General features: G+C 59.5%; 2 protein-coding genes across 3 annotated transcripts in view; both read right to left on the bottom strand.

Moving 5' to 3' along the window:
* Positions 1–91: 91 nt before the first annotated feature.
* Positions 92–7,475, bottom strand: LOC113206295 (proton channel OtopLc-like). 2 transcript variants are annotated; one of them, XM_026422302.2, is made up of 12 exons: positions 7,217–7,475; positions 6,880–7,133; positions 6,506–6,764; positions 6,277–6,375; positions 6,080–6,188; positions 5,886–5,988; positions 5,640–5,750; positions 4,462–4,616; positions 4,239–4,374; positions 3,255–3,563; positions 1,247–1,504; positions 92–961 (listed from the first exon to the last, which is right to left on the bottom strand). In XM_026422302.2, the coding sequence occupies exons 1-12, from the start codon at positions 7,243–7,245 to the stop codon at positions 447–449; spliced, it is 2,337 nt and encodes a 778-aa protein (XP_026278087.1). In that variant the 5' UTR covers positions 7,246–7,475; the 3' UTR covers positions 92–446. The 2 variants fall into 2 exon arrangements, with proteins under 2 accessions (XP_026278087.1, XP_052126975.1); XM_052271015.1 differs by lacking the exon at positions 7,217–7,475 and having other exon boundaries at positions 6,880–7,190.
* A 506-nt stretch (positions 7,476–7,981) lies between these two features.
* The window catches only part of LOC113206323 (nascent polypeptide-associated complex subunit alpha, muscle-specific form-like), a 4,148-nt gene continuing 3,535 nt past the window's right edge, over positions 7,982–8,594 (bottom strand). Inside the window, exon 6 of the mRNA XM_052271014.1 lies at positions 7,982–8,547. Within this exon, the coding sequence (XP_052126974.1) occupies positions 8,290–8,547 (258 nt within the window). The 3' untranslated portion in view covers positions 7,982–8,289. The remainder of the gene's footprint in view (positions 8,548–8,594) is intronic.

The following is an 8,594-nucleotide window of genomic DNA, read 5'->3' as shown; positions in this document are numbered from 1 at the left end:
GGCGGGACGGACAAGGCTTTGATCGCAAGCGCAACGGGATGAGACTGCGTGCAGTAGGAGAGTGGAGGGAGGGAAGGAAACGAATGAAACATTATTAGCGGCAAAGTCCTCATTTCGTACTCTTTAATGTAAAAAACAAACAGCAGGCACAATGGTAAACACAATATCAGGTCCTAAGTGGACGTCTTTGTGTTTTACAACGCACAACCTTCAACCTTGTGCAACATACTTTCTTTCCTGTGTTAAATGAACATGGATTCACCGCCGTATTATTCAAGTAGCACTGTTTTTAGATTCTTCCACGGTCTCGATAGCGTAAAAATGTAACACAATTATCACCGCTCATCAAAAAAAAACATAAGTGTGGGGCAAAGATGACACATTTTTTCAAAAAGTGCATTTCGGGCGATGCGATGTCTTTTCGTTTCGTCGAGTAATTGCATCGCTCATCCGGTGCCCTCGCGGTCGCTGCGCTCAGAGTCCGTGTGCTTGCGGAGGCCCAGCGCCATGCTCTGCGGATGCTGCTTCAGCTTGTAGCACACCTTCCAGATCTCGAACAGGCAGATGGTAGAGTGGAAGCGGTAGAATATGGCGAGCGGCATCGAGATGTGCACGATGAGCGTCCACGGCCACTCGCCGTAGAACTTCATCAGGTTGGGCCGCGAACGGGCGCGCGACTTCTCCATCGTGTTGACGCACCACATCGCCATGTTGGCCACGAGCAGGAACGTGACCATCTGGCGGCCGGGCTTGCGCCGGTGCTCGCGCGGGCTGCTGCAGCGGCGGCGCGTCGCGTCCAGCACGAAGATGGTCTGGCAGATGGTCTGGATGAGGGCGATGAGCTCCGACACGAGCAGGCGCGGCATGGCGCCCGTCGAGCTGTACGCCAGCACCGAGAAGACGTTGTAGAGGAAGACGCCCGCCTGGGCCATCACGAGCAGCGTGTTGTCCAGGCCGAGTCCTGCAGAAGATGACTGAGGTCAGAGCCACAATGACCCCACCACAACTGGCAAGACCCCCATCCGTGGGGGACTCGATAAATTCAAGCGTACACATTTTTTTTTTCAAATTTTCTCTGATCTATTTTCAATTTTTTTCTGATTTTTAATTGCCTTTTTCTGTTTCTTTTCCCTTATGTTTTACTGATAGTATTGCAAGGTGCATTCTGATTTATTTAATTTTAAACGAAGTACCCCTCTTCCTCGCCTCCGCCCCACATCCCCAACACAGTGCCGTGCCCACTCACCGCCGGTCTTCTTGATGTACTTGAGGGCGCGGATCTGGTAGCAGGCCATGAGCACGGCGAGGGTCGTGACGACGTACAGCCCCAGCTCGCACACGATCACCACGTGCATGGCCACGTCGCTGAAGCCGGGCGCCTCGTTCAGCACGAAGAACAGGATGAGACTGATGATGGTCAGCACGACGACGACGATGCCGGCGAACAGGCCCTTGTGCGCCTTGGTGCAGTCCAGGGAGAGGTGGCTCGCCGAGCGTCCATTTTCTGCCTCATAAAAAGAAAAAAAAGTCCCATGAGAAAGAGTTCCGTATGAAGCCGACTCCCACCAGTTTTTTTTCTTCCTCGTTCCCACGAGCACACATAGTCACACACGAATGCATTTTTTCCCTCAGCCCTCTCGGCGACGACTGCGGCAAACGACGGAGCATGGCGCCACCTGCAAAAAGGGAAATAGGCCAAACCTTCCCTTGGACTACTGCCGCTACCCGAAAGAGGGAGAGCCGGAAGAGCTGCGCTGCCGCTGGCGAAGCTCCGAAAAGTCAAACTCGGTATATCCCCGCCTTTTACACTTCTCCTTCTCTGCGTCCCCTGCCCGGGGGGTGTTCGCCATCCCCACCCGGTGGTTCGGGCGATATTGAGGCGCCCCGCGCCCTGCACCCCGGGGGCTGTTGCAAGGCGGGGCGGGGTAGGTTGGGATAGGACGGCGGGTTGTTGCAGCGAAATGCTGCCGCCGGAGCTGGAGCGCGAACGAAAACAAAACAAACAGCCCGAACCGCTTACGCTGCGCCCTGCTGCGCCCTGCTGCGCCTCGCTACAACCACTACTGCGTTGCACTACGCCGACCAGGCCACCCCGCCCCACCCCGCCCCGCCCCGCCGAGGCCGTTGCATTCGCGCGCCCCGCTGCAATATATACTGTACACAGTGGGAGTGGGGTGGAAATGCACCGCCCAGGCCGCGGCCTAACCTCGTGCACGCCATTCTATTTGCCCCTGGTCAGGGTGGCGTTGGGTATGGGAGGGTGCTGCTGATGGTGGTGGTGCTGCTGCTAAGGTCTCACCCGGGCCGGGGCCGCCCCGCCACGCCACGCCCTAGGGACCCAGAATGGAGAACGGCGAGGAGCAGGCTAGTGGAGCGGACACCACAAGCACGCCAGCCGGGTAGCACGGGTCCCGCTACGCCCCGCCACGCCACAGCCCTCTATGTCACGATGCCGATGCCCGATCGGCTCGTGGGGCGGACCAGACCCACCGCACCATCCATGGGGGCACCATGGGCACCATGGGCGCCATGGGCCGCACTGGTTGGTCGCTCTCCTCGGCTACCGTCGTTTCATTCCGGTATTCATGGCGATGGCGGCATCAGCAGAATCCGGCGAGCGGAGCGCTGCTCGGCGGGGCGGTCGGCGGTCCATCGATGTATATTACCACCGGCACGGAGGGACGCGCGGCCCCGCTACCCGCTTAGGTCCGGGACGGCCGCAGAACGCGTCGCCCGCCCCGCCCCGTCCTGCCCCGCCGTGCCCCGACTGGTGCGCACGGGTTGCTATTGGCTCTTATTTCTGGCTCGGCGCTGTCGCCGGCCGGATGACCATATGATGCATGTTTGTTGCGGTACTCGCCGCTCTGAGTAGCGCCGGCGGGTCGAAAAGGATTCAGAGAGATAAATGTGGACAGAATGAGCGCGCGCGCTGCCATGTGCAGCATGGCTTTCGCGCTGGTCCGGCGGCGGGGGGATTTTTCGAAACTTGATGTCCGAGATTTAGTGGAACGAGAGCGAGGTGCGGCAGAAATATTCCCACGGCCCACGTTTTCTATGTATTCTCATTTTGTTAAGGCTTTCACACGTGATTTAGATTGGAAACCCTGGAAAGTTTCAGGAAAATTTCAGCAAAATTTTCGGAAAAAACAGAAAATTTCGTCGACTTTGGAAGTTTTTCGTTACTTTCCGGAAATTTTCGGGATTTTTTCGGCAAATTTCAGGAAAGTTTTGGAAATTTTCAACGTGATGCTCACCGTGCGGAGACTCCGGTTCGCGGCTCTCCCTGTTGCCGTGGCCGTGCCCGTGGCCGTGCCCGTGGCCGCCGGCGTGGTCGCGGTGCGTCACCTTCCACATCTCGAAGAGCACGACGGCGCAGATGAGCGAGTACTCGATGGTGCACGGGAAGAGGAACGGGGACGCGTTCCGCACCAGCGCGCCCAGGATGTCCGAGGCGATGCACTCGTCGACGGCGTCGTGTGGGCCGTCGTGCGAGCTGCGCGTCGCGACGTGGTGGTGGTGGCCGCCGCCATCCTCAGTGAGGCTGTCGTTGAGGGACGCCAGGCCTGTCGGAGGGAAGAGCACACAGATGTATGAGCACCCTGGTGATGATTGCTTACCAAAAGTGTGCAGTGTGCAAAATAAGTAATTTCGAGTAATTTTAACGATACGAAAAGTTTAGCCCATAAAACACTAAATGGCTGCCGGCTGCCTACATGTTGCCCCAAGCGAACAAATCCAAATATACCCGCCAGTGCACTGTACTGGCGGGTAGACTGCAGCCGCACCCACACGAGTGCAGCGGCGGCGCACGTTTTCATCATCGTGAGAGGCCGCCGCTCGCATGCCTTATTCAACTGCCAGCAGGCTACTGCCGCCGGGGCTAGACCGGGAGCGCCCGGCTGGTGCGCCCATGCAGGCCCGGCCGGCGGGGCGGTGCAGCGGGCGGCCTACTCCCCGCCGGCCGGGCGCTCCCCGCTGCAGCGCGCTGATGGACGGGCACCCGCATGATAGCATGGGCCGCATTATTCATCTGCCTTTACTACTCGTGTGCCCACGGCGGGTACCGCCGGTAGGAGACTGCCGCCCGGGCAAAGGACGAAACCAAGTATCTTTATTTCAAAAAAATATTCAGAGCAGCCGGGGAAAAAATTGAAACAGGTGGATGGATTTGAATAGAGTATTTTAGCGATTTTTTTCAAAACATGTTTCTGCTTGTTTCTGATGGGGATTTGGCTCACCACCGACGAGGTGCAGGTGGTGGATCTCGTGCTTGGCCTCCTCGATGATGACGGTGAGCCACTCGCACAGGTTGGTGGCGATCATGTGCATGAGGCCGAACTGCGCCACCACTTTGTGGCGCAGCATGTCCATCTCCTGCGGGCGAGAGAGAGTGACGGGTACAGAGAGTGAGAGAGACGATTGTCACCACCCCCAACCACCTGCCGGCCGCTCGACCCATACCCTGTTGTTGAGGAAGATGAACTGCATCTGCACCAGCGTGAGCACCATGCGCGCCGCCGGGGTCAGCGCCTGCGTGGCGAAGCGGCAGTCGGTGCGGAGCTCGAAGAACTGGCCGAACTCGAGGCCCGAGTACACCATGCTGCCGATGCCGAACGCTAGAGAAGTCAGACAAAGAACACGTGTCTCGTCGGGCCTCCTTCACAAAGTTTTCCCCGGCCTTGAATCACTCCGCTCTGCCTAAGTTTTTCGTATGTTGTTTGCTCTAAAATTAAAATTTTAGAAAAAGGAGCAGCGTAATTATTTCGAGTCGGAACGCTTAGTCGCGCGCCGCTCCAGCTCCTGCCTGATCCTCGGCCTCCACTCCACCGCACGCCTCGCCTCTCCTATTTTCTAACCCCCCCCCCTCTCCTAGGCCTATTCCGAGGCGTGGCCCGGCGTGCTCGACCCACTTCGTAATCCTACTTCCACAATCAGAGTGGAGTGAGGGCGGGCAGGGGCGGGGCAGGGGAGTGCACCCCTGAGGGAGAGGGGGGGAGGGGAGGGCTGCCGTAACGCACAGGTGGGCGCGGCATTCGCTGGAAATTGGTTTGTCTCGCAAGTTCCGCGCGCGCACCCGGCCCTCACCAGTCCCTTCCGCTTCCTGCGGACTTCTTAATTCCGTTTGAAAATTCCGCGCCGCCGCTATACACCCGAAGCGAAATCGTGCGCGCGCGCGAGCCGTCGCCGCTGATCCAAAAGCGGCTCATCGACGCCCCACGCGTCCGCCCCCTCCCCTCCCCCCTTCCATCTCTTCTCATTCCTATTTCTCCGACCCAGTTCCGTTGTTTAGCTAAACGCCTCTTTCATTTCGACGGCACTGTTGTTTTACTCTGCCTGCAAGAGCGCGGCACGCGGCACAGTTTAACTACCCCCCTCCCCTCCCCTCTTCCACCTGCTGGCTTATCTCCCTTCGCCGTGACCCCCCAGGCGCTGCGTTTCCTCATAACGTCTCTATTTTTATTGCTTGTGTAATATTATTTTAAAAGAGTCTCATCACCCCACCCCCCCCCCGTACGTTTTGACACCGCTAGCAGGCAAGCCCATAGGGCAGCGGGCGACCCTCATAAGTTCGATGACACTTTCACGCTTGGCACGTGGCTGTCCCCCCACCCCGGGCCCGCCTACTCCTCCATTCATACCAATGGCTCCGAGGCGCAGGTAGAAGCTGCCGTAGTGCTTCCGGGGCCCCGGCCTCGCTATTCCGGACAGCGTCGAGTCAATGCTGGGCCGTGGCTGGCTTCCTTTGCGTCCTGCCGATACACACGGCCATGCGAAAGAGAGGAGAGCGAGCGGCGTTTTTTATTATTATCGGCTGGCGAAATAAGGTAAGTCATGCTGGGCGCGTGGGTAGTCCAACAGGAGCGGACGAGGTCAACGACACTCACGGTACGTGTTGACGAGGAAGATGACCGCCCTCTTCTTCAGCACGTTGCCGTACATGAATAACAGGAAGAAGAACGTGCCGAAGTAAAGGTACAAGTAGAAACCCTGGAACAAACAAAACGGTGGAAATACGAGTAAATATCTTGGATTATTTTTATCTTTTCCTTTGTTATGATCACTGCAAACCTCTGCTTACCTGATAATATTTACCCTCTTCGTAAATTGTCTCCAAGATAGGAAATGCTATGCCAAGGGTCACGAGTAGTTTGGCATACATAGCGGACAGATACACTGTTATCGTATCGCTATAAAATAGAAAAAGCACACGTTTTGATTAAAACATACAGTATACACTGCAGCAGTTTTAAGAAAATTATCCCATCCACATCGTACTCGAATTTGGGCGTGACCTTCAGGTACTCGTCGCTGACCGACAGAGGTGTGAACGAGTGGTTGGATCTGTCCAAGTCCACGTCCGGTGAGTCCATCAGCCTGTAGCACACGAGACAAAGGGTTAGTTACTCGACAAGGTCACACAGAAAAAAACGTGACAGGCAATACACAAAATCTGCAAGGACTGCAACATCTTTTTTTTCTTTTCAAATAGAAGCGCGCCTCTTGCCTGCGCTGCTCGTCGGGCGAGTGGTGGGACATGAGGACGACGGCGGACGGTCGGCGGAGCGCCACGGTGCCGCAGGCGTGCTGGATGGGCGTCACGTCCATGGCCGGCGAGGCGGCCGTCGAGCGCAGGATGGAGGTCGGCGCCGGCGCCGGCGCGGACGGCAACACGGTGACCGCCGGGGCGGGCGTCACGCTGGGCCGCCGACCAAGCGCCGTCTCGATGTGGTGAAAGATGGAAGGCGCCGAAGGCCGCCGCCATCCTACAAAGGGACGCACAACATGTCTTGACCTCAGTCGTAACCGGTTGCAACGTACTACGATACGGCATCGAGCTTGGCGGTGGAGGCGACCAGTCCTCGACACCGGCACACTCACCGCGGCGGTCCATGCTGGACGACGAGGGCGGCTCGAGGAAGATGAGGTGCCTTTCGTTGGTCCTGGCGGCGCCGGCGCCACCACCGCCTCCGTTGGCTCCCGACGAGGACGAGAAGGAGGTGAAGGAGTCCCTCGGCTCCCAGACGGGGTCCAGCCGAGGCCCCCCGGCCTGGCCGCGCCGGGGCAGCGTCCGGCTGGGGACCCTGGGCACGGGCTGCTCCGAGCCACTGCTGTCGTCCGCCGCGCCGAACTCGCTGCCAGCAACAAGCAGTGGTTCCAGCAGCTGCGACTCACCACCGTCCATCCTACGGATCGGCACTGACCCAGGCGGACTCACCTCCCATACTCCTCCGCCACGGTCCTCATGGCGCCGGCCGGGAGGGGGCGGGGGGCATCCCGACCCGACCCGCTCGCGACTGTACACCTTCGTACAAATTTGTAATTGGGGCTATTTGTTATCACCTCGGCGACGCCCTGTCTCGGCGCCCTGGCCGACCCCGCGGCTCTCGTTTCGGCGTCCACGACGACGTCAGCGTCGAGAGGCGAGGGTTAGTATCTGGCCGGCGCCGTCGGTGGCGCCTGCTGCTCGGCGAGGACTGGACAGCCGCGGGGCTGCCTCGGCCCGCCACGCCCCGCCACGCCCCACCACGCCCCGCCACGCCGCGCCACGCCGCGCCCCGCCGAGCTTCGGCGCATCGCGCGGATCTGATTAGCGGCCGGCGGCGGCAGGTAGGGTCAGTGCAGGAGGAGACCCAGCCTGCACCTACCAACCTACCGACAGGACAACACGGGGAAGTGTGGGCGCACCGAGGGGGTCACTGTGCCCACAACAACCGTAATTGGTCATTCGCAAATGAATTATTGTTTTTGAATAAAAAACTCATAACCATGTCATATACGACGAAGTAGTCGTGAATAGTGTTGTCGTCTTTGTGATGCTGCCAAACATCGATGTGATGTGATGCGACCCTGCGAGGGGTGCATTAGGATACACGTGAAAAATGGGCGGGGCCGCCGTCCGGGAGAGGGGGTTTTTGTTTCTCACAGATCGTCCGTCTGGCGTCGAGGCAGGTGATGGGATGAAGGATAATACCAGAGCGGGTGGCGTGGCCGAGACCCGTCTCGTTAGCGTTTGTATTTAGCACATTCGGAAGGGAGGGGGAGGGGGCGCCGCCACGGCGCTGCCAGCCGAGCCGCGGCCCGGCGGCGGCCGACGGGCGCCACGCGTTTGGTGCTCCCGATGCTACCCTTGAAAACACCGCGCGGTCTGCATGATGCGTGTGAACTGGGAGTGGGGCTGATGCTCGCGGCCCGCCCCGAGGGCCAGGCCAGTCGGCCGAGACACAGTCAGGGGACAGAAGCGACCATCCACGACGGGACGCCGCTCTTCCTCGATCTTCGCCTCTGCCGTCACTCGAGGCTGGGGAACACGGCGTACGTCATGACGCCGCACAGGTTGTTGGCGCGGCTGATGCGCACGTAGCCGCCCTCGCCCCAGTCGCGGCCCCACGAGTTGCGCACCGTCCAGTACGGCCCGCCCTGCGGGTCCTCGCCGTAGCCCACCAGCACCACGGCGTGGCGGAGGTCGTCCTCCGCGTTGGTGCACTCCGGGTCCGAGTACACGCCTGCAAGCAGAGCACGCCCCGCGCGGCCGGCAGTGAGAGAGCGACGCCCGCCGCGGGTTGCGACCCGAGAAGTAGGAGGCGGGGGGGGGG

This window comes from Frankliniella occidentalis, unplaced genomic scaffold, assembly GCF_000697945.3.
Source record: "Frankliniella occidentalis isolate FOCC.00 unplaced genomic scaffold, Focc_3.1 Scaffold146, whole genome shotgun sequence".
Taxonomy (NCBI): Eukaryota; Metazoa; Arthropoda; class Insecta; order Thysanoptera; family Thripidae; genus Frankliniella; species Frankliniella occidentalis.
The sequence above is the reverse complement of the archived record's forward strand: the minus strand, read 5'-3'. Positions and strand labels throughout refer to the sequence as shown.